The 25,945-nt window shown below is 45.3% G+C and overlaps 1 protein-coding gene across 18 annotated transcripts in view; it reads left to right on the top strand.

Moving 5' to 3' along the window:
- MAGI1 (membrane associated guanylate kinase, WW and PDZ domain containing 1) overlaps positions 1 to 25,945 on the top strand; it is a 692,610-nt gene that overhangs the window by 627,338 nt on the left and 39,327 nt on the right. For all 18 annotated transcript variants that reach the window (XM_079114351.1, XM_079114364.1, XM_079114363.1 and 15 more), the window contains one exon: positions 17,217 to 17,248. In XM_079114351.1, the coding sequence (XP_078970477.1) occupies positions 17,217 to 17,248 (32 nt within the window). The remainder of the gene's footprint in view (positions 1 to 17,216; positions 17,249 to 25,945) is intronic.

Raw genomic sequence — 25,945 nt, 5'->3', positions numbered from 1 at the left:
TGGAATTAAACCTACACTGTTTTAGATATTTTTGTTGTTTCTAAATTTAAAAATGGTTCATGTTCTCTGTAGTTACTTTTGCCATCGATACCACTTACCAGAGTGCCGGGCGGTCGTAGTGAGCAAACAACAGCTCTGCCCGTGAATTAGTGGAACTCCGGCTTGTGTAGGTGGCCTTTGTAAAGTAACAGAAAAAGGAAGGGCAGGTGGTAGTTAGCCCTAGCTGCCAGAAATAGCCCCAGCGTCCTGGCTGTGACAGCCGGCAGTGCCTTCAGACATGGCCACTTGGCCACCAAAAGACAAAATCAACCCGGACCGAGAACCACTATTCTAATTCCTTTGACGTCCTTTTGTGTTTGCACTTTGGAAGAGCTGCTGTTCCCGTTTTGTTTTTCTAAGCAAATACAATCGGTTTCTAGGTTATTTTTTGTTGAATTTGGAGAGAAGACATGTTATTTGCAGATTCCTCATTTCTTCTTTGCGTGGTGCCAGTACCGGCACAGGAATGCGCGGAGCAGCTTGGCCAGTTGTGATGACCTCCCATCAGCCGGTGTCACCAGCTCATGGTGCAGCCAAGCCTACTTTGGGCATTATCTCTGAGCTTTGAGACTGTCATCTGAAGTATGGGTAGTGTACCCTGCCTAGCACTGGAGTAAGGATGGTTTGTCTGCTTTTCCATACTGTGACAAAACCGACTGAGAAAAGCAACTTAAGAGGAAGAAGGGTTTACTTTGGGTTCAGAGGGTTCGGTCCATGGTCCCCTGACTCCATAGCTCTGAACCTGTGGTGAGCCAGAGCAAAGAGGGGGTGGTCCAAAGAGCTACTCACCTCATGGTAGTTGGAAATCAGAGAGAAGAGGAGAGAATGGGGCTTGGGACAAGACAGAGCCCCTGATGGCACACTCCCAGGAACCCACTCCTTTCAACTAGGTCCCGCCTCCTGCAGTCTCCCCCATATCTCGGTAGTCCTTTCAAATTACGAGCCCTCGGTGGATCAATCCACGATGAGGTCAGAGCTGTCATGGTCCAGTCACTTTCTGGAAGCCTCACCTCTGAACACCGCTGCATTGAGAACCAGGCCTTTAACTCCTGAGCCTTTAGGGAACATTCCAGATCTAAACTGTAAGGGATGGAACAAGACAGGTGTGGTCATACCCTCAGCACTGCCCCAGCCTGATGGACATTTACTGGTTTATTGCTACTTGCCCTGTCCCCTTGGATGGGACTTGAAGGAGAGGAGGTGGAAGGTCCCTGAAGGGGTCTGTGGTTTGCAGTACTTTGGACAGAGCAGCCCGGGTCAACTTTGGGCATTATCTCTGAGCTTCGAGACTGTCATCTGAAGTACGGGTAGCGTACCCTGCCTAGCACTGGAGTAAGGATGGTTTGTCTGCTTTTCGATACTGCAACAAAACTGACTGAGAAAAGCAACTTAAGAAGAAGAAAGGTTTACTTTGACACATGGTTTCATAGTTGTCTGGGGTAGAGAAGAGTTCATGGAAGGCGAGAAGGGCCACCAGGGAAGAGGTAACAGGAGACGTGTTCCTCTTGATCTGCACTGACATGTTCTTTCAGTCAACAATGAAAGTAGAAAAATCAGCCCAGGTTGTTTCTTTAATCACAAAGCAACCCTATTCCCATGTAGTCTTCCTCTTTTTTATTTTTTGCTTATGAAAAGATAGTTGATCGACATTTGCCCTGCTTAAAAACTTTTTTTTAGGGTTTTTCATCTGCAAAATAAGGAACTGGCAATTTGCCCTCAGTTGCTCAGTTTTATTTTATGCAAACTTTCTGGTTCATGAATCCTAAGATCCAGGCACTGCTGCTGTAGGGAAGAGGCCCATGGGAGGCTGAGGCTAACAGGACAGGAAAGCAGACCTGCTGTAACGCGGGAATGGACCTCTGGGACACACACCCGGGAAGAGCAAAAGGAATTCCCCTTTTCCTCCCCGCCCCCTACCCCGCCATTCTGGTCCTAGGGATTGAACCCAGGGGTGCTTTACTACTGAGCCACATCCCTAAAGGGGCCTCACTAAATTGCTGAGGCTGGCCTCAAACTTGTGATCCTCCTGCCTCTGCCTCCCGAGCCTCTGGGATTACAGTCCTGTGCCACCACACACAGCTGGCTCCTCTTCCTCTTCTTATTACCTCTCTGGTCTCTTAACCTAGGGAGCAGCAGAGTTCTAGTTCAAGGGCAGGTTTAGAGCTGCCATTCTTCTTTGTGTTACCCATATCTAATACAACATTTCCTGCTCGGTCCTTTTTATGAAACTCTTCCGCCCTATTTAAGTTCTAGGCAGAACCCAGAGACATATCACATTCCAAGGCAAAAGGAAAACAGAGTGAACGGGTCACATTCGATGTGCCTGGGGCATCCCACAATATCCATAACTGGGATTTTTTAAAAAATTTATTTTGTTATGTCAGAAGCAGTCTCAGAAACTTTACGACAGCTTTTAAAAATTCATTTTGAGTGTGTCTTCCTTGCATGAAGATTTCCATCTGCACTGACTCAAAAGCCTTGAGTGGAGCACGATTGACCAAGAAAACAACAACAGGAAATAGCCAACATCAGTTGGGACAGGAAGCAGAAGCATGGCAGCATTTGATCTCCACAGCGAGAAGCATGTTGATTTTGAGCACGATCGGGGTCAGCGTGTATTTCACTTACAGCTACTTCCTCTCCCGGGCCATAAATGCGGTGCTCCATTAACATCTTGTTCCCTGATAAAATGTTTCATTCACTTGCCTCACCGTCCTTGGATCGTTCCTGTCTTAAATGTGCTTGACCTATCAAAGTGATTGCTAATGAGACTCATCCTGCTCGGACCGGGACGTGTGTGCTGGGGTGTGGGGTGGGGGTGAAGCTGATTCCTGAACCGTGCTTTTAAGTAAATCCAATTGGCTCTAGGAAGACTGACTCACAGGAACCTGAAATCTAATAACCAAACAAGGCACCAGATGCCCCTTCTCCCCGGAGCTACGTGGGACAGCAATTCATTAGAAATTGACATAGTCAAGAACACAGCTTTGGTCGGGTGCAGTGGTGCACGCCTGTCATCCCAGCAGCTCAGGCCGGGGGATCGTGAGCTCAAAGCCAGCCTCAGCAACTTAGCAAGACCCTAAGCAACTCAGTGAGACCCTGTCTCTAAATAAAACACTAAAAGGGCTGGGGATGTGGCTCAGTAGTTAAGCACCCCTGGGTTCAATCCCCACTGCCAAAAAACAACAACAACAAAACACACACACACATACACACACACACACACACACACACACACACACACACACACACACACAGCTTTTTCTCCTTCGTAATTCACATCATCACTTGGACAGGTTCAGATACTGTTTCAGCCAGAGGATTTTGAAGACCATCTAATATCTGGGAGGTGCATAGGGCTGCTTATCCTGTGTCCTTTGCTCTTTGGAAAATTGACCTTTCAATAAATTGTTTCTTTAGGAGTAACTTTCAGATTTCAGACACTTTAAATAATGTAGTGCCGCAGGACTCCAAAGTCCAATTGCCTTGCTATTGTTAACTCTGACTCATGCTCACGTGACTCCTGAATTTCAGAGATTGGATATGGTGCCAGAGCTGTCTCGTTGCAATTAAGCAGTGGTTAATTGAAACTGCCAAACAATAGATGCTCTTACCGAGCAATCTGGAAAATTTTCCTCCAATTTTGCAAATGAACATACATTGTGACCAAAAAAAGTCAACGTCACACCCATCAGTCTGTGAAAACTGCTAAGAGGTTCAAGGCTTTGCCTGGAAGAGGGGACCTGATACTCTTTTTATCCGTGTGTGTTTGCTTTTGGCGGAGACGAATGAAGCATTTGGAACCTTGTAACGTGGTGTCATTTTAAAAGTTGCTTTTATAAGCAAAGATATAAGAGCCTGCCTCTTATCTTAGTGTTAGTTTGACTCTTAAAGAATCCTTGTGGAGCCAGGCATGGTGCCGCACGCCTATAATCCAGCAGCTCAGGAGGCTGAGTCAGGAGGATGGCGAGTTCAAAGCCAGCCTCAGCCACTTAGCGAGGCCCTAAGCAAATCAGTGGGACCCTGACTCTAAATAAAATGTAAAATAGGGCTGGGGATGTGGCTCAGTGGTTAAGCACCCCTGGGTTCAACCCCTGGCACCCCCCCCCCAAAAAAAAAAAAAAAGAATCATTGAGGTCATAATTACAGGAGCCACTAGCTTGCAGGGCGTGGGATTTCTTCCTGAGCTTGCAGTGGGCTCTGGGAAGCGAGCGTGTCTCTGTGATGGGAACGCAGGACACAAGGTGGCACCGTGGAGCCTGTTTCTCAGTGCCGAGAAAGGCAGCTCACCAGTAAATCAAGGAGCAGACCAAGGATCAAGAGCCATTAAACAGTCACAGCGGCGATAATGGTGATAAAAAGAAAGGCCAGGCTGCCCCTTCCCCTTGCTCTTCCTGCAGCCCTCGAAACAGAAACGGCTTCCCGGGCTCTGCACACCCGCCCGTTCACCTGATAGACTTCTGTTAACTGAGGACTGGACCCTGTTGGAGGGCAGGGAGGGACTGAGAGGAGGACATGGACCAAGCCTCTGTGTATAGATCATCAACACATCAGCAGCAGGGACACGCAGGTGGTCAGAGAGGGTCATTTTCGAGCATGCTGCAGTCTCTTCAACAAAGAAACTGGATGGTGTGGCTCAAGTGTGACTCTCCAGAGTCACTTCGGACCTGCTGATGGTCTGGATGGATCCCCAGGCGGGGTCTCTGGGGAGAGCCCCCGAATGGTGAGAAGCAGCCACACGCCTGTGTTTGCAGGCTTAGCGCTCCAGGCAGAGCCCGCGGTCAGCGAAAACGCCCAGAAGAAGAAGAGAGGGCGTCTGGAAATGGAGGGTAGATGGCAGCCTGCTGGAGCGTGTGGACCAGGGGATGGAGGTGGGAGATCGAATGAAGGAGCGAGGCAGTCCAATCGGGGAGGGCTTGGTGGGACCTGGGAAGGAGTCCGCAGTTCACTGACACTGTCTTGGGAAGACACAGGGACAAGCAGTCAGGGGACCGTGTTAACGGGATTCATGCTCTAGAACGACGTCTGGCCTCTGTGTGTACAATAGATTAAAGGACATAAAGAATAAAGCAGATGAGATGGGGTGTATTCAGGGAGGGAGAAGGGGAGGTTCACCGGGTTGGACAGGGTGGAATTGGGGGAAGGGAGGGGAATGGGAACAGGAAAGACAGTGGAATGAAGGGGACGTCACTTTCCTATGTTCATATGTGAACACACGACCAGTGAAACTCCACACCATGTCCAACCACAAGAATGGGAAGTCACACTCCATGTGTGTAGGATGTGTCAGAATGCACTCTACTGCCATGGATAACTACGAAGAACAAATTTTTAAAAATAAGTGATAAATCCTAAGGCAGAGGGCCTGGTGCTGTGGTCTCATGGTCCACTTAGCAAGAATAGGCAGTGGCAGAGGAGATGGAGGGACATGGAGGGATTCGAAAATAGTTTGGGAAACATACATAGCGGGAAGGGTCAGGAAGCCCTAAGAAGGGACTTGGTTTCAGGGTTTTGGTGTCCTGGAAGATAAAATTCAGGATATACTTCTAGATCTCTTTCCTATAAACTTACATTGCTAAAAATAAAAAGTCAGGATAAGAATCAACCTCAAAGTCAATAACACTGAAGAAAAAGGTCCTGGCAGGTATTTCTCTAAAGTAGAAGCTTCTTGGCACCAATTACAGTGATAGCTTTCCCTTTGGGGCTGGTGACCTTAAAACAAGGGCCCGTACTGCATCCCATGTTTGGAAATGGAATCCTTATCCATTTTTTCTTACAGGAAACTGTTGGGAGCTATTGTTTCATCATTCCTCTTTCTACATCCTAATGTGGTATAAGTCAAAATTTCAAATGCTGTGCTATGCACTGCTGTGGAGCTTCCAGGCTTCCGTAGTCTCCTCCATCCCAGGGAGAGCTTCCTGAAGGAACTCTTGGTAAGGGGTTGGTGAGGCCAGCCCTTAAGCATTCACATAAAAAGCAATTCATATTTGAAATGCAGGTTTAGAAATGACAAGCTGTCAGTCTGGTAGTGGAGGGATCTTGTTTTCTATTTCTTTTTTTTAGATGTCCATGACAGTAGAGTGCATCCTGACACATCACACATACATGGAGTGTGACTTTCCATTCTCGTGGTTGGACATGGTGTGGAGTCTCACTGGTCGTGTGTGCGTATGTGAACATGGGAAAGTGACGTCCCCTTCATTCCACTGTCTTTCCCATCCCCATCCCCCCTTCCCTTCATTCTTCAGAGGTAGAAGCAGTTTTCGATCACCCGGTTGGCAGGACCCTGTTCTCAAACAAAGCAATCCAGCCTACATTGCTCCAGAGAGCCTTCCGTGACTCTCATAAGACAGACAAAATTCCACCCTGAAGAAGTGGAATAGTTCCTGGAGAAGAAAGATCTGCTTTGTCCCCATGGTACATCATGATAAATGGTCTTTTTAAGTTCTTTTGTTTGTCGCTCTGAAGAGAAGATGCCATAACTCACTCTACTGACTACCACCATCCCCAACCACCTTCCATTATACCAAAAAAAAAGTCATGTAGCCAGAGGTGGTGGTGCACGCCTATACACTCAGCAGCTGAGGGAGGCTGAGGCAGGAGGATCACAGGTACAAAGCCAGCCTAAGCAACTCAGCAAGACCCTGTCTCTAAATAAAAAATATAAAAAGGGCTGGGGATGTGGTTCAGTGGTTAAGCACCTCTGGGTTCAATCTCTGGTACACACACACACACAAAATAAAAGTCCTGTCAGGCAACAGCTGGATAAAGCTTCTTCTCACTTTGAAACCCTTTCACAAGGCTTGGTTGTGTAGCTTTGAAGACTTGCTTCCTGACCCCAGATCAGAGACTGATCTTAGCGTGTTTTTAGCATGTGCAGCCCACCGTGATTGATGATTTCAGTACTGTGACCTGGAGTAGAATATCAGAGAAATTGATTGACTCTGCGTAGATTCCCTTTCCTTCTGTTGAAAAGAACCAGCTTCTTGGGCTGTGGCCTGGGGCTCAGTGGTAGAGCGCTCGCCTAGCACCCGTGAGGCACTGGGTTGGATCCTCAGCCCCACATAAAAATAAACAAGTCATTGTGTCCATCTACAACTACAAAAAGAAAGAAAGAAGGAAGGAAGGGAGGAAGGGAGGGAGGGAAAGGAAGGAAAGAACTGGCTTCCTTCCATTATGGCTTTCAGATGCTTTGACCCATTGCCCTATTGGTTGATGATGGTAAGTTCCTGTCGTCTGTGAGGCTGTAGGAAAAGTTTTCTCCATATGTGTTTTATGTGCGTGAACAACTGTGTTTTCATACTTCCAAAACAGATTTAGTACCTCGGAATGAGGACGTGCTGTTTAGTACTTAATGGCATCAGTGCGGCATGAGACCAGTTCTCCTTGACTGCTCACCTGATCGTGCTGTCCGATTCCGCCTTCAGTTTTCCCATCTGTAAAATAGGATGTGAGAACTTCCCTCAGAGCAGTTCTGAAGCATAAATGTGCATCAAAGACAAGCTCTCAATACTTATCATTTTTGTACCCAGCCCTTTGAGGGTTTATCATTTTTTATTTTTCTTCTTCTCCTCCTCCTCCTCTCCTTCTCCTTCTCCTTCTCCTTCTTCTTTATCTTTTTTTTTTTTTTATTATGTGGATAACATCACACACGCCAGCCAAGTACCCCCCAGCCCTTGCTTTTAAAGATACTTAAATGAGAGAAGATATAAGAACATATTTCATATGTTTACTAATAATCTTTTTTAATTTTTATTTTCTTAGGTGTAGATGGATACAGTAACTTTATTTATTTATTTTTATGTGGTGCTGATGATCAAAACCAGTGCCTCACACATGCTAGGCAAGCACCACCCAGCCCTTGCTTCTGAAGATACCATAAAAAAGGAAGAAGAAATGAGAAAAGGCATAAGAACATATTCCTTTTTTTTTTTTTTTTTTTTTTTTTTTGGTTAGGTTTGATTTGGTTTTAGGGGGGTACCAGGTATGGAATTCAGGGACACTCAACTGGGGAGCCACATCCCCAGCCCTCTTTTGTATTTTATCTAGAGACAGGGTCTCACTGAGTTGCTTAGGGCCTCACTTTTGCTGAGGCTGGCTTTGAACTAGAGATCCTCCTGCCTCAGCCTCCAAAGCTGCCGGGATTAAAGCTGTGCACCACCATGCCGGGCTCCTTATGTTTTTAAATCGACAATAGAACCATCTCTCCATTTTAATGACACCTTTCTGAAGTGACCATTTTTTTTCTGAGGCATTGCATGAATAGGGTCTTTATAGTCTTTCACAGCCCAGGTATTAATGACTTCGGGTCCATCCTCACCCATGTCAGTTCAAGGCTGATGACTGGTAGGTGAAAGGCTCTGTAAACCATTAGCCACCTGCCTTGCAAGCTATTTATTTTTACTGGGGACATATTTATTAGGCTGTGTGTATGGTATAATTGAAGTGGACTTCTCTGTACATGTAAAAGCTGCACAACTGCATCCCTTAATCTTCACCAAATGCCAAGTGACACAGCATTGGCAGTTCTGTATGCAGGACCTCCAAAGTCCAATCGTCCCTCTAAATTATGATGGCAACAATATTTCACAGTGACCATTATTAGGTCCCCAAAGCAAAGAATGTCTTCCTGTTTTTGAAGCCATTAGATCTGATAGTCCTGTTCTTGGCCTCTGGAATCATATTTGCATTGAAAAATTACGCTGCAGAGTTGACGATGGTATTTGGCTAGAGGAAGGAGGGAGAAAAAAATCAAACATGTCCAAACTAGGATCGTTTTTCATTTTGTTTGATGGATTCAATTTTGTGATATATAGTGTTTGTAAGATCCTGCAGTGAAAATGTACCCAGGCTTAAGCTGAGCGGTGAGTTTTCCCTGACACCCTTAGTTAGCTTAAAAAAACCTTAAAAATCGTCACCATAATTCAGTCAGTCATTCCTCATGCATGTTGATCCCACCCCCCACCCCATGATAAAATGCTGGCTGTCCTTCAAGTTTAGCCCCTCCCCTTTAACCACTTTTCCACATTGGATTAGATTAGATTCCTTTTTTTTTTTTTTCCCCACCCAGTACTAAGGATTAAACTTGCCAGGGAGTTGTACCACTGAGCCACACTCCCAGCCCTTCGATCTCTTTTCTGGGTACTCCTAAGAGGAGCAGTAGTGATTCCTTCTATTCGGGCACTTAGTGCTCACACTCTCTTGCTTTGCTTCTTCCTCCATTAAAACAGGCTCTGAACTCCTCCAGGGCGGGACCATATTCCATTTACCTTTGGTCTCTTCAGTAATGCTTTGCTAGGCCTGTGGCAGAGCTTAGTAAACTCTGTGTGAATGAATAACCACATGCATGTTTCCTTCTCACAATCCAGGTCTCTGCTAAAACACTGTTTCTTCAAGAAAGACTTGCTTATAAATGGTAAGAATGTAGGGGAAAAGGTCCACTCACACATGGTGGTGGAACTGAAAAATTGGTGCAACCACTCTAGAAAGCAGTATGGAGATTCCTCAGAAAACTTGGAATGGAACCACCATTTGGCCCAGTTATTCCACTCCTAAGTTTTTACCCAAAGGACTTAAAATCAGCATACTACAGTGACGCAGCCACATCAATGTTTACAGCAGCTCAGTTGACAATACCTAAACTATAGAACTAACCTAGGTGCCCTTGAACAGATGAATAGATAAAGAAAATGTGGAACATGTACACAATGGAATATTACTCAGCCATAAAGAAGAATGAAATTATGGCATTTGCTGGTAAATGGATGGAACTGGAGACTCTCACACTAAGTGAAATAAGCTAATCCCAAAAAAACCAAAGGCCATTATGTTCTAATATGCGGATGCTAACGCACAATAAGTGTGTGTGTGTGGGGGGGGGGGAATAGAAGTTCACTGGATTAGGCAAAAGGGAATGAAGGAAAGGGAGGGGATGGGAACAGGAAAGACAGTGGAATGAAGGGGACGTCACTTTCCCATGTTCATATATGAACACACGACCAGTGAGACTCCACACCATGTCCAACCACAAGAATGGGAAGTCACACTCCATGTATGTAGGATGTGTCAGGATGCACTCTACTGTCGTGTGTAACTAAAAGGAACAAATAAATAAATTCAAAAAAGAAGACTGCCTGACCACCAGGCGTGACACACCTCTGCCTCCTGGATGTGGCCTCTGTTCATTCTCCTTCCTCACTGTCGCCCCAGGGTCTGCAACTAGTTGCCAGGTCATCGACTCTGGGCTTCCCAGATGGCTAGCGCAGTGATAGCAGGTCATATCCGTCTCGTTCATTGCTGTGTTTCACGCCAGCTCCTGGCACATAGTAGGCTTTCAGCACAATTTGGTTACAGGGGGAAATGTTCCCTATTTTGCTTCCAGCCTTGGGTGGGAAAAGGGAGGGCTGACCACTCTTTCCTGTTTCCTGGCCTGTCCCCAGCACTGATCAGCGAGGACAGCTCAGGTTAAATCTGCGTCCTGGTTTACATATTCTGAATTAAGGCACGAGAATAATCCCAAAAGCCGGCTGGTAGGGAATAGTGCAGGTGGCGCCTTTTTAGTGTTTTTTTTTTTTTTTTTTTTTTTTAGTTTTAGATGGACACAATGCGTTCATTTTATTTGTTTATTTTATGTGTTGCTGAAGATCGAACCCACGTGCTAGGCAAGCGCTCCACCACTGAGCCACCACCCCAGCCCTGCCCCTGGCTTTTTCAAGGAGCGTTCCTGGTCTTTAATGCTCCCTGTCTAGAGCCGGGGTTTGCAGTCCCTCAGCTCTGATTGGCTGGGGGAGGCCAGCTCTGATTGGCTGGAGGAGGCCAGCTCTGATTGGCTGGAGGAGTACGGGCTTGTACTCACCGCCATTTTTCCTTCACCCTTCACACCCGTCTCAATGGTCAGACTTTTCTGGTGCAGCCTGCCATCCCCAGCCAATCAGTGCATGACCTTGCAGACACATAATTTTGTCACCCAGCTGCATTTTTGCTGATAAAAATTAGTGTTCTGCTGTGTTCTTTAATGCAATCTCTTCATAGTTCTTTTCACTTTTTTATGTGTTTTAAATTTTTTTCTTTTAAGTTATTCAAGACAGTGAGTTTTGGCAGATTCTACATACATGGAGTATAACTTATTCCATTTAGGTTCCCACCCTTGTGGTTGTACATGATGCAGAGTTACCCTGGTCACGTGCACAAATACAAGGGTAGGAAAGTGATGTCTGATCCATTCTACTGTCTTTCCTATTCCCTGCCCCTTCCCTTCCCCTCCTTCCCTTTGTCTGATCCAGTGGATTTCTATTATTCCCCTCCCCAACCTCCCTTGTTATGGGAGACAACATTTGACCTTTTGTTTTTTGGGACTGACTTATTTCACTTTGCATGTTAGCCTCTGGTTTTATCCATTTACTGGCAAATGCCAAAATGTCATTCTTTATGGCTGAGTAATATTCCATTGTATATACAGACCACACTTGCTTTATCCATTCATCTGTTGAAGGACACCTAGGTTGGTTCCATACCTGAGCTGCTATAAACATTGATGTGGCTGTGTCACTGTAGTATGCTGATTTTAAGTCCTTTGGGTATAAACTGAGGAGTGGGACAGCTGGGTCAAATGGTGGGTCCATTCCAGGTTTTCTGAGGAATCTCCATACTGCTTTCCAGAGTGGTTGCACCAATCTGCAGTCCCACCAGCAGTGTATGAGTGTGCCTTTTCCCCACATCCTCACCAACATTTATTGTTGCTTGTATTCTTGATAATCACCATCTCACTGGAATGAGATGGAATCTCAGGGCAGTTTTAATTGGCATTTCTCTAATTGCTAGAGATGGTGATCCTCATAATTCTTTTTTTAGATGTTTCCTTTAGCTCTTTGCAGGAAAGAAGGAGAAGCTAGCAATGAAACTTCGCTTTCTGCTTGAACGTTCTCATGGGCCCTTCCATTTGCATATATGGTATTTCACACATGCTGCCTGTATTGAAGGTGAACACTTAGCTGAAGGGAACCTCACCTGAGGAACTGCTCCAAACACCTTAACCAGGTGCTTGGACAAGGTTGATCTAACGTGAGGACCACAGGCTCCAGCAGAGTGGGGATCTCCAGGTCACTGGTGGAAATTTCAGACACTCCCTGACATATAAGTGTGTGCTTCTGTGCAACTTGTCTTCAGTCAAGGTCATGACCAAATAATGTAGTCGCATGACCATTTGAGTAGGCAAGGCAGCCATTAAGCTGAGTGAGAGCTAGAACTGTCTCCAGTGTGTTAACCCCGCACTGTGCTCAGGCCAGAAAGCAGATACCGTTGTCCAAGCGCACAAAATATTGGCTGCAGTCTTCAGTAATGCTCAGCTGTTTACGATTACAGCTGCATTATCTGCAAAATCTAGAAAAACTGGAAGAGATGAATAGCTCACTAATCCTACTATTCAGAAACAGCATCCTCATTCATTTCCTTTCATCTTTGGGTGTATGATGTATGTGAATAATATATGTCAATATGGATTCATACCTACTTTTTAACAATGCATCTGTATTTTCATTTCTATTTTACACTGCTTTCCAGATCATATAACATTACTCCTTTCCCTAATCACTAAATAGTCTTCATTGGACTCATTTTTAATGGATTCGTAATTTTTTTTCTTATTGATAATAAGTCTGTTGGCTTTGTCCTTTGTCTTTAGAAGTTCAAATTGTTTCCAGTTTTTATCTTCTTTAAATAATGCTTTGCTCACTGGTCACAGTCGAGCATGCCTTTAGTCCCAGCAACTCGGGAGGCTGAGGCCGGAGGATTGCGAGTTCAAGGCCAGCCTCAACAACTTAGCGAGGCCCTAAGCAACTCAGTGAGAGGTTGTCTCTAAATAAAATATTTTTAAAAGGGCTGGGGATGTGGTTCAGTGGTTAAACACCCCTAGATTCAATCCTGGTACCAAATAATTGATAATAATAATAATGATAATAAAATAATGCTTTGTTGAACATATTTTTATATGAATCTTTGTCAGACTGATTTTTGCCTTAGCACAAACTCTAATGTTGAGTTTACTGAGTTAAAGTCCACTGTAGTTTTAGGATCCTGTCTATTTAGGGTTACGTATGAATTTCAGAATAATAGAGAAGACTCGTGGGATCCGAGGTGACAGTGTGCTCAGGGTACACTTTTCCTCTTTAGTGTCTGAGACTTGTTTCTGTGTACGCTCCCTGTCCCCCTCTCCCTCCATCATATGTACGGTTCCTGCTTCATGCACCCTGTATTTCCTGATTGAGTTCCAGTACATTTTTTAGTCCATTTTGCTTTGTAAAACTCTATAAAGAACCCCATGCATGCAGTGTCACGTGGATGAGTGACACAGCGTCGTTCGACTGTTCCTTAGGAGGGAACTAAAATGTTTCCATGACAGTGCTGCAGTCTAGGGACCGGATGCAAAGGAGAATGAAAACCTAAGGGGAAAATTCAAATCGATGACTCGGTATGTTCTTTATTGTCTGTCCATCTGCTTGGTATGCCACAGAGACTTTGAAGTTCATCCTTTCAAAGCCCTGAGCACAGTTTTTCTTGATTCTTAGGGGCTAGTTGGCATGCTCACTTCCTTTAAACCTGGGGGACCTTAGGCCCAGAGAAGTCCAGGCTCTGTCCCAGCAGCTGGGGTTTTGGCCATCTGCAGGCTAAAGTGACAGCTTTGCTTTTGGCTTCCTTGGTAGCTGTTGCGGGCTCTCCCGCGTCTCCTCTCTTCCCACTGAGTCAGTAGGACCAGCCCAAGTCCTTACCTAAACAGTGCTTCACAAACCTGTGTTCCTTGGGGGAAAAGAAGCAGCTCTTGAAAAATGCAGAGATCCGTGACAGCTCGAGAGAGTTACACCGGCAATCAGGTGCTCTGAAACATGCTGCATGTGTCTTACTTAAAAAGACACATGGACTTTTGTTGATTGTGGTATCTGTATGTACATGTGCGTTTAGAAGTAAATGACACTTTTCTGGTTATAGAAGATATTAAAATCGGTATTAAAGCCACCCATAACCCCATGAGCCAAATAAAGTACCGTGTCAGTGTATAACCTTCTAGTCTTCGTTTGCAAGTGCATATAATTCTGTTTACACGTTTTTCATATGAATTATTTGTGCCCGACCATTACACAATTTTACCAAGAATAATGTCCTGCCATTCAGTTATATGAGAGCGTGTTCAGGAGCACGGTTTACGGCCTTGATATTTAAAGAGAAAGAGAGTCCTCTTTGTAGTGTTAATTGGTTAGGTCCCTGTCACCTGAAGAGTCGCCATTTGTTTTCCCCAGGGGGACACCTCGTTCATGGGGAGCTGTAGAAACTCAGGTCCCTAGATTTCTCACATCCTTAGGTTCTACTCAGGACTAGTGCTTTGAACATAGGCTTCCCTGTAAAAGTTTCCTGGGATCCCTTAGAAGTGACATTTGCTGCTATCTGGGTGCTAACAGCAGATGGTGTCTGTCCGGCCTCTTCCAAAAACTCCCTGTCCTTCCCCTGGGTGGCCCGGATGAGCCCATTAAGACAGGTGTCACCGCTGCGCTCACACTTCCCATGTGAGGTTGTGCTGTGATTTATCGAGCACAGACCTCCTGCTGCCACTGGGTGTACGGAGGACATTTGTCTAAGAAAAACCATGGATGGGCCACTGAGAGCCAGCTAAGGCTGCCACCTGTGGCCCGTCCAGAACCGGGGTGGCCTGCTGCTAACTCCACACGCAGCTGCAGCCCATGATTCCTAGGTCCTGGGCAGTTTTGCCCAACAGTGACCCTCTGAGTTATGTTCCGTTAGGTCTCTCTGCTTTTTTTCAGTCCTTCCGAATAGTTCTGGCTAAAATAAATTATGAATTGTAATAGAAGGTTTGTTCCAGCATTCATATTTATTAGATTTTAAGATTTAATGACCATATGGGCCTAAAACAAATGTTTGGTTTCTCTCTTAAAAAAGCAGTCAAGTGGAGTCTCTTCATGTGAACTATTTAAATATTCATGTGTGGTCATAACCCACTTTGGGGTCCTGCAAAAAGTGGGTGGCTTTTTAAAACAAAGGTTTCCAGCAAGTGGCTAACAAAGAGGAAACGAAGCCCCCTTCAGATAACGAGAGATTTTCTTATTTGTTGTAAAATGCAGTGTGGGCCAGTTGAGCTGAGACCTTTTGGAATGTTCCATGGCCTGCTAAGAAACAGACTTTAATTGGTCACCCCACATCTTTCCCTTACTTAGTAGTTGGGTTCCTCCTGACAAAATAAGACATGCATGAAATTTGATTTCAATTTGTGATCCTCCCTTTCCTCTCTCCTCCCCTCTTCACTACCCCCATATCTTTCAGATGGGTTGATTTTTATATAGTTAACAGTGGAAGGGCCATTAATTAGTTTATTTTTTAATTAATATTTTATTGTCTCAGTAAGAGGTGAATACAGTTTTTTTTTGTTTTGTTTTTTTGGTTTTTTTTGGTGCTGGGGATTTGAACCCAGGGCCTTGTGCTGGCCAGGCAAGCACTCTACCAACTGAGCTATCTCCCCAGCTCTCAATAGTTCTTAAATATGGTCCTCAGACCTCTTGCATCAGAATCCCTGGGAAGATTGATAATACTGAAGATTCCTGGGTTCCTGGGCCCCTGAGGGTGGGGCCTGGCGTTCTGCATTTTTAAACAAGGAACCGAATGTTCCTAATGCACTCCAAAGTCTGAGAGCCAGACGGTGCTGACCTCATTCTGGTGTTGTGAGGAGCCTTTGTGCAGATTGTCCCTAATGCCTCTCCACACGAGTAATCTTGTCACGCCTCACTTGCAGTGGGCACACCAGCGTTGCTCCCCTGGGTGACTTCCTCCTTCCTCACCCACTTCCCTTGCCTTGAATTACTTGTGCTGAACTTAGCCTGGCTCGCGGTTTGACAAGTCACTTCCCAACGAGTTGACATCGTCACAGCACTGCATAGGAATCAGTTTCAGAAACAAGTTGAAATTTCTCTCGCAGAATCAACAGATCCCAAGTGTATCTTTGGCACTTTATATATAGAGACAGACGGAATCTGCATTTCGCATTCTAACCCCTGCTGGAACGAAAATAAAAAAAATAAATGAATTAAAAGAGGTGACAACTTGTGAAACTGATCGCTTTTGAAACACCGATATGCGCCTTATTTCTCTTTCTCGCCTCTCTTTCTCACACTCCATGGGTGACACATTCCCTTGAAGCCTGCCCCTAGTTGCTACTGAGTTTCCTAGAAGTGCAGAGATCACTGGTCCCTTTCGGCTTGAGCCCTCCCACTAAGCACAGGGTTTGGGGACAGCCAGCCAGGCTCAGTGGCCACCTTGCTGTCATTTGCCGTTCTCTTTCTCCATGATTGTCTTTCTGTTCTCAGCTGTGTGTGATTTTTCTCTTTCATGTCCAATGACATGCTTTTCCCTCGAGGGGCTGGACTGAGCCCTGGTCCTTTCTAACAAGCTGAGTAGGAGGCTGGCTGGGTGACTGACAGGCATCCAGACGTGAGCTGATGGTCAGGAAGGCTCCTACACCAACTTGGACTTGTGTTCCTATTTTATCCTCCTCTGGCAAAAGAGCATCCGTCTTTGTTTTGGTATTGAGCTCATCCAAATAAAGAAGGCAGTTCCTCTCCTAAAAGACACAGAGAGGGAAAAAAAAAAGACAAGACAGAAAGGGGGAAAAAAATTTAATTTTAACCATGCTCTCCTTTGAAACTAAATATATACCCCTTCCTCTATCCTGATTGGTCTGCTTCAATTGACAAGTGGATCGTGCTGAAAGGAAATATCCTGGACTTAATTGTAAGTTAAGTCTCTCTTAATCCAGAAGAGCATTTGAGATTCTGTCCAAGTGTTCAATTTCCCAGGCCGCTGAGGTCTGTGAATTTCTTTTCCCAACCCCCAGGCTGCTGCTGCAGTACAAGTCAGCATAGCTAATGCAGATAGATCTGCCTCTCGCTCTCCTCCTCGGCTTTGATTCGATATGAACAGCCTGGTAACTCCGATGCTGGGGAGAAATCTGACATAACTCTGCAGATGGCTAGGTTGCCATGAAACACCTGGGGGTTGTTCTTTAAGAAAAAGGTAACATTTATATGCTAATGATCTCTTTCCCCCTTGTTGCTTTTTTTTTTTTTTTTTTTTTTTTCTTTTTCTTTTTCTTTTTTTCTTTTTTTTTTTTTTCTTTTTTCCAGGGCTGCCAGTTCCCAAGAAGAGCCCAAAGTCGGTAAGGACTTGTCAGCTACTTGGTGCTTGTTGGGGGTTGGGGGGTGGCGCTGGCGGCGGGAGGGTATGCGCGGTCGGTCGGGCTTCACTTGGCTAAATGCTTTTCCCAGTGGCTGGAGAGCCAGGAGCTTCCTTTGATTAAGTTCTGGGGATCCGTTTGGTGTAGATGGGTGTTTGGGCTTCTCTTTTAACTGATTCGTGGGCAAAGATGAAGGCGCTGGAATAAAGAAAGCATGCTAGCACCTTCTCCCCACAAATGGATCACAACTCTCCTTCCATTCCACGAGTTTCTGAGCAGGTTTTAACTTGATACAGATGCTATTGTTTCCTTTGGGGGGAAAAAGAAAAAAAAAAGGCCACCTGCTTCCTGGGTAGCTCTGCTCTCAACTGGTGTTTCCAGCCCGTTCACATGGCTACTCATTCTCTCCCTGAGCTTTTTTATGCACGGACCAATGACTTATTTGCAAAATAGAAAGCCTGTAGGTTTCAGGAAGAATCGCTCGGCAGGGTGAGCTTGTCCATGCTCAGGTGGAGCAGGGTTTGCTGCCCCAGCACTGAGAATAAGACATTTCCTAGCTGTGGAAATGTCCTTTGTTGCTTTGCTGGCTTTAGCGGCATTATGCTGCAGGTATAGGATTCTTTAAAAAAAAAAAGGAAAAAAAAATCAATGTTTTGCTGTCCGTTCTAATCTGGTTTCCCTGAAGATGCATTACCTACTTGACGTGTTAGCTAATGGCTTAGAGGTTATCGTGTGTTGGCTTGGTGGTATATGCTTTTGCTCCTGGGGCACTAACAACAAATTAAAATGCTACTCCAAAATTCAAAATCTGGAACTCTGTATAATTGATCCGGGTGGAAGAGGCTTTCTCGGATTCATTAGCATTGGGATCTAGAAAGGGACTTCCTTGTGACTTAAAATGATTTGGGCCGGGGCGGGGGGGGGTGGGGGTGGGGGTGGGGAGATGTCAGCTTCGTGCACCGGGGGAAAGAAGGACCTTTAAAACTTTACATGCTTCCAGCGCTGCGGCTGAATTCTTTCCACCTGTCTCCAAGCATGGCAGCGCAAAGCAGAAGTTTATTAAGAGGAGAGAGGGAGCTTCCTGCATTCCCCACTCCCAAGTTCTCCAGAGAGAAAAACCTGCAGTCACTGATGTGATTCTAGGGGCATAGTGCCATAGTGCCATGGGCTGCTTCCCCTGTCAGTCTGTATTAGGCAGGGATGTGCCAGTTGATGTCCACACGGGAGCTACAGAGACGCTAAGGCGTGTGCATTTGCGCATGTGTGTCCCCCTATCCTTTGCCTGTAGACAGAAACCCATTCAGGCTTCAGAAAAAGAGAAGTGACTCTGGAAGATGTGTCTCATGAGCTCAGGTTAGTGTTAAGCCACCCTTTTCCCTGCCCCACCCTCAGCCATGCTGGGCTGATACAGGGGTTTGTTTTACACACCCAACTTGGCCCAAAGTCTTGACAAGAAGCATGCTGGGGAGACATAGCAGTTTGACACTGGTCGCATGACCAGACGTAACAAGGTATTCTTCTATATTTTGCTTCCTCTTTAAATTTACTGGGCAAAAGGCAGCTTATCTTCCCCATAGTGTTTCAGAATTACCTGGTGAACCCAAAGGGTATCAAACAGGTACAAAGCCTGCACTCAGCCAGTCAGTGAATTGTCCACTCCAGTTTATGTTTGCAGGAGCCATGTCATTAGCAAGCAGCAAGCCAATTACTCAGGCTGCATTCCTAGAAAAAAAAGCTCTCTTAACTGCTTTGGCCACAGTCTGCTGGCTCTTAATTACCACAAGCTAGCAGAGTGGTGGCTGCCAGGTTCTGAAAGAACAAGCCCCCCAACTTGGGGCTTGTCCTTACCCAGTACCTGCGCCAGGACAGGGATGATGGTTTTCGCAGCATTGCTGGTAGACTCTGGCAGCTGCCGCACAGAATTTGGGGGCTATCAGCCAAGGTGTGCTCTTGGCAGTAGAGCGTTGCTAACATCTGTGATCAGTGGGAGCTGTGGACAGGTGGGTTGAAAGCCATTTCCCTCTCCCACTCGGAATCTCACTGATGTCCTGCCAGAGAGACAGATGACGCTGGGATTTTCCGGTGGGGAATCCACAAGGAAGCTGGATGCCCTGGTACCTGAAAGCCACTCGGTCATGACAGATTGGGCCACTTATACAGGCTGCATAATCACAAGCACACTTATTGTGCCCGGGCTATGACTCGCTCAGATTTGCCAGCAGCTCTGTGAATATGGTTTCTGAAGCCAGGACGGTGGGGTTTTGGTTATATTTTTTTCTTAGAGGTTGCTGACTTGATTGGCTTCCTCAGGTGACTGACAGCTTCCTTCTGCTTTCACACCTTTTTCTTTTTTAACGTTTGCAATAATTAATTAGTCTTTATTAGAGCAGAATGTCATATTTCCCCTCCTGGATAGTCCCCACAAGCTCATGCTTAATAAACATCTTCACCTACTAGATTTAGTGTGAATGTTGAATTTGTGATTTATAGCCTCACTGGGGACAGTGAATGTGTCTTAATAACATTGTATTAATTTAATATCAGAACTTCTAGAATATCAGGGATTTTTTTTTTTTTTCTTCCAAACAACAGAGACAAAAATAAGACATATTTGCTGTTGGGTTTTAGATCTCTCTAGAAAACAGATTCTCTGGCCCAACTTAATCATCCTGACTGGCAAGTTACTTAACTGAGACCGCCAGTCTAAATCACACGAGGACATTATGTCTGAGAATTTAGAACTACCAGGATCACACCAAACCCTGTATTTTAAGTTACATCCACCTGGGCTTGCCTTCTACTTCCATTTCTAACTTTTTTTCTTTCTCTCTTTCTTCATCTGTCCATTCGTGTCTCTCTGTATCCATCCATCCATCCATCTATATGTACTGCCATCCTTACTTATTCATCTTTGATCTACTTACCCATCCATCTGTTCATCCATTTATTCCATAAACCAATATTTAAAAAACCTATCAAATACTGGGCACGGTGGCTCACACATGTAATCCTAGCAGCTCAGGAGGCTGAGGCCGGAGGATTCTAAGTTCAAAGCCAGCCTCAGCCACTTAGAGCAACTCAGCCACTGAGCAACTCAGTGAGATCCTGTCTCTAAATAAAATATAAAAAGGGCTGGGGGTGTGGCTCAGTGGTTAAGCATTCCTGGGTTCAATCCCCAATACCAAAAAAAAGAAAAAGAAAAAGAACTTATCAAGTGTCAGGTTTGGTGAGAGACACTGGAAATACAATAATAAATACAAAGGTTGATGGTTGTGGCATTGCTCTTTTTGAAGTTCATAGACAAATAGTGTATTGATGACTCCATTCATTGAAAAGGGATTTGTTTTTGGAGTTTCCCAGAGTGTTGTATGCTTCACTCCATCAGCAAGTATTCACTGGGTGTCTTCCATTGCCACACCCAGTGCACGTTTGCAGTGAGAACTAAAACAGAAAATACTCCTGCTTTCATGGAATGGTACGAGAGAAATAGTAACCCCATGAACAGATCTTTACAGACCCTCACCATTGAAAATCGCAGTCTAATAAGAACATATGTTGAGCAGTTAATATGGCAGAGGTACCACACAGAAACAAGGATACACCTTAGGAAGATCATTCAGCTGCCGGTCACAACCACGCAAGTAGTCACACAAAGTCAGGACAGGATGGAATTCAGTGCTGGGACTGAGCTATGAAAGACTTTGGAGTTCCCTAGCAGCCCGAGTGATATAGATAACCAGATTTTTAGCTATTGTCAGATAAAAGAAAGTTGTACTCTGTTTACTAAGGAGACAGATCTTCCTACTTACTAAAAAACTCACACCGTTTTCACTAGCAAACCTAGCAAGATAAAAGATAGTAGTAACAACAGGCTTTTGTTCCACCATCCCTTTTCCCTGGGAAGGGATGCTAAAGGAAAACTAGTCACTGAGACACAAAGACTTCCAGTAGTGCACACATGGAGTGATCCCCACCTGACTCGTTCCGTTTTATGAACCTGCCTTTTTCTCTCTCTCCTTTCTCTCCCTGCCCCCTGAGGCCCTGTGTCTGACAACCTGCACAGACACAGATCGTATCAAAGCTCCCCAGGGGCAGCAGTGAGAATGGAGGATGGGAGGAAGGCAGAGCAGGTGTACCCAGGAAACCATTTCCTGGCCTCTCACCTCGCACACAACTTGGCTCAGGCTCATGTTTGGAGGAGAACCCTTAGAACCCCCTAGAAGAAAGACTTTGCATTGTATTATTTTTTTTCTTTCTCTTTCTTTTTCTCTTTGTTTGAACCCAGGGCGTTCTTAACCACTGAGCCACATCCCCAGCCCTTTTTATGTTTTATTTAGAGACAGGATCTCGCTGAGTTGCTTAGGGCCTCACTAAGAGGCTGAGGCTGGCTTTGAACTCTCGATCCTCCTGCCTCAGCCTCCAGAACCACTGGGATGACAGGTGTGGGCCACTGTGCTGGGCCTGGGCATTGTTTTTGATTCCTTTAAAACGTGGCATGGTGAAGCCAAGTTCATTTTCATATCCAGTCAGGACTTCTTCCTCTCCCCCGCCCCACTAACTCCTTTCACTTGCCTTTTGGGAACAAGTCATTTTGCTTCGGCCCATCAGTAATGACAGAGACAGAGAGAAGAACCGTCCTTTGCTTGGTTTTGGATCCGAGTCTCTGATTTTCATTCAACCTTTAATGACATTGACCTCATCAGCACTTGGAATATTTCCTGTTGTCCATATAAATTGCCGCAGTGGCCTTGGGCCTTGGCAGATAAGTGAACTGTAAATAATTTTGGCTTTAAAATGGATCAATTTTGTCATTTTTAAGCCACATGAATTCTTTTCATCATTTAAGCTCCTAAGTGCTGTCTATATTCATTTGCTCTTCCGAGCAAATATTTTCCAGTTCACTTTAGAAGTACCTCCATTTCAAAATCATTCTTTGAAATACCGATCAGTTCATTTCCCCCTTCTCATTTCCATTTATAAAAACCATTGCATCTTCCCGATTTTCCGGGCCTGCCAGTAAGCAGTGTCAGGATCGTTCATTTCGGGGAGGTTGGCGCAGTTCTGTCTGAAAAGGTCTTGTGATACAAGTTCAGGGCCAGCGTGTGGCTAAGGACTTCTGTGGAGCTTTCAAAATAGAGCCCCTTTCCTTCTTCCTAGTTTGCTGTGATGCGAGACTCAGAAATCAAATTCTTACTTCAAACATATTAGCATGGCTGGCTGCAGTGGCATATGCCTGTAATTCCAGCCACGTGGGAGGCTGAGGCACGAGGATCCCAGATTGGAGGCTAGCCTTAGACTCTCTGTCAAAATAAAAAGGGCTGGGGAGGTGGCTCAGTGGTAAAGTACCCCTGGGTTCAGTCCCCAGTACCAAATACAGTGACTGTCTGTCTCAAATGTGGCACCTCTTTCCAAGCATGGGCTCAAGCCTGAGACCTGGGGGGCGGGTGCCCTGTTTCTAATACCTCCCCTTCTTCCTCCTCTCTCCCCTTCAACCTGTTAGCAAGGTCTCTTGAATCCAGCACCAGTTCTCACTGCTCCTTGCCTTGGTCACAGCCACTGTCCTCTTATAAGCCAGGTCTGATTCCTCAGGGGACCACAGGAACAGCCTCCTCATTGGCCTCTCTACTTCCACTGCTTTCCCAAGTCAGCTCCCCACCCAGAAGCCAGACAGAACTTTCTGGAAATATGTTGGCTACTTTAAAATTCATGAGCGGATCCCCCTCTCCCAAGCTAGAAGTGAAATGCAGACTCCTCACCACAGTCTGGAGGCACCTGCATTAGCTGACCTCCAAGTTCATCCTAGACGCCCACCCCCATTCCCCTGCTGTGACACACTAGCCTTTCTGTCCCTCAAACAGTCCAAGCTCATTTTTGCCCTGGGGACTTAGAAGGTGCTGTGTCTGTTAATGGAACATTCTTCTACAGGCTCCTTTTGCCACGTAATCTGAAGGACATTGCAGTAGACAGTTATCGATATAGTATGAATATTTGATTAAGATCCATCCACGCACACACATTCACAGTTATCAGATACGCACTCAGGTATAAATTCCAGGAGGTCAGGTGCTGTCTCTTCTTATTTATCCCTTGCTGCCCACAGTCTCTGACACAGGCATGACGGACAATGAATGCATGCTTGTTGGTACAGTGAATAAATCCATTGCAGGTAGTCAGAGGAGGGCCTGGGATAATACTCTGTCATTGATGAACCGGATGCTCCTCAACGTCCACGTTCTTAGGAGGCACAGGGTCCCTTGAAAGAAGCTTGAAAGTAGCTGAGTCCAGTGGCACAGGCCTATCATCCCAGCAGCTCAGGAGACTGAGGCAGGAGGATCGCCAGTTCAAAGCCAGCCTTAGCAACTTGGAGAGGCCCTAAGCAACTCAGCGAGACCCTGTCTCTAAATAATAAAACAATATATAAAAAAGGGCTGGGGATATGGCTCAGGGGTTAAGTGCCCCTGGGTTCAACAATTCCTGGTACAAAAAAAAAAGCTTGAAAGTGGGTCTTTGCTGTAGCCGCTTCTCTTTGGGCCGGTGTCTCATCTAAAAGTACGAGGCAGAAGACAATCACATTAAATGCAAACCTGGTCCTAGGCTGTCACTAGTTCAAAACCGAATTTACTTTTAAGTCCCAAGTCTTTGGGGGGGTAATCTAGAAAAGACATGGAAGTTAACTTGAATTTGGGAGATATATAAATGTAGCTTTTCTTTTGAACAATTCAGGGTATAACCAGATAAAAGACAGCATCATAAATAATTAGCATGCTCACAGAAAATAAAAATCATATTTGGAACTTTTACATACACACACACCTACACATGGCATAGTTTAAAAAACAAAAATCCCAGAGTGCCAAGAAGATATTCAAAACAGAATGCATTTTCAAATTAAGGGGTTGGTTTTCCTAATTGAATTTGAGATGGATCATAAAGTTAAGTCTTTCTTTTTTTTTTTGTACTAGGGATTGAACTCAGGGGTGTTTAATCACTGAGCAGCATCCCCAGCCCTTTTTATATTTTATTTAGAGACAGGGTCTCACTGAGTTGCTCAGGGCCTTGCTGAGTTACTGAGGCTGGTTCTGAACTCGGAATCCTCCTGCCTCAGCCTCCCGAGCCACTGGTATCACAGGTGTGCGCCACTGCTCCCGGCTCTTTTTTTTTTTTGGGTGCTGGGGATCGAACCCAGGGCCTTGTGCTTACAAGGCAAGCACTCTACCAACTGAGCTGTCTCCCCAGCCCCTGCTCTTGACGTTAAGTCTTAACAAGGGGAAAGTCTAAAAATCTTCCAAATTACTCTGCACGTAACCCATTTTTCTCTCTTTTTTAATTTGTTATTTTTAGTTACACATGACAGTAGAGGGTATTTTGACATATTCTACATACATGGAGTACCCTTTCCCATTCTCATGCATTTTGCCCATTAATATGCCACTTGTATAAGCCAGTTGGTGGCAGTTTAGTGGTGGCACAGTTTGGGGGGCACATTCTCAGGATGTGCCTTTACTTTTCTTTGCCGAATTGAGGGACAAAATTTAGATGGCATTTGAAAGGGACTCCAAGGTACAGCTTAACTGAGAAGTGGTTTTGCAGCCTCATTCCAGATTGTACCTGTCATTGTATGGTAGATCGGACCTAAATGAGTCACTTATTGGGGAGGTGAGAAAGGCTATTATAATTTGAAAAGTGACCCAGGCCTTTCCAATGGATTTCATTTGTACATTCTCTCTATGTTGAAGCCACTTCTTTAGTTAAAGAGATCTACATCTTCCAGGTCAGTTGGGCCCAGTAGCACATGTCTGTAATCCCAGCAGCTTGGGAAGCTGAGGCAGGAGGATTGTGAGTTCAAAGCCAGCCTCAGCAACTTAGTGAGGCCCTAAGCAACTCAGTGAGACTCTGTCTCTACATCAAATATAAAACGGACTGGGGATGTGGCTCAGTGGTTAAGCACCCCTGGGTTCAATCTCCAGTCCCAAAAGAAATGAATGAATCTTCCAGGCCGGAGATTTATGATATGGAAGTAGACATCACAGGAGCCTGGAGGTCACTTGCGTGGCATGCTGTGTGTGCGAGCACACCTGTGTGGCAGTCTGTAAAAGCACAGAGGTGTTTTCTGCAGCAGGAAGTTCCAGCACTTTCCTCAGACTCTGTCAGTGGGGTAGGGTTGCCAGAAAGATCTTTTTCTTCAGTTCAGGAGAAAGGATAGAGTGGAAGAGGTTCAAGTTAGGTTTCGAGGGGCAATGGCCCAAGAAGGCCATAGTGCAGGGACTAAGAGTATCCTTACAAGAGAGATGGCGGTCAGGGACGCTGCCTTGCGATGCTCCTGCAGCAAGCAGGGCTTTGTGGTGAACAGTCAGTGTGCAGAAGAGGCCAGGGCTTTCTGGGGCTGGAGGCGCACTGTGGAATGCGCTCAGGGTTGCCAGACCTACCTGGCGCTCAGGTATCTGTCACTTATTTGAGACACTCAGAGAGGGTAGACATTTGAGGTTCTTTGTTTTGTTCTTTTACTTATAATTTTTTTTTTTTTTTTTTTGGAAATTTCCTTTTGTATCCACCCCAAACAAAACCAAAAAGTAACAGTCCCCATTAATTCTCTTTTGATCAAAGTGCATGTCAGCATGAGAAGAACTTTAAATTTTGCCTTGATTCCCCATGCATTACAAATTGAATAATTTTGCCTGC

This window comes from Sciurus vulgaris (assembly GCF_902686455.1).
Source record: "Sciurus vulgaris genome assembly, chromosome: 16".
NCBI classification, from domain to species: domain Eukaryota; kingdom Metazoa; phylum Chordata; class Mammalia; order Rodentia; family Sciuridae; genus Sciurus; species Sciurus vulgaris.
This window is presented reverse-complemented; position numbering and strand designations above follow the sequence as displayed.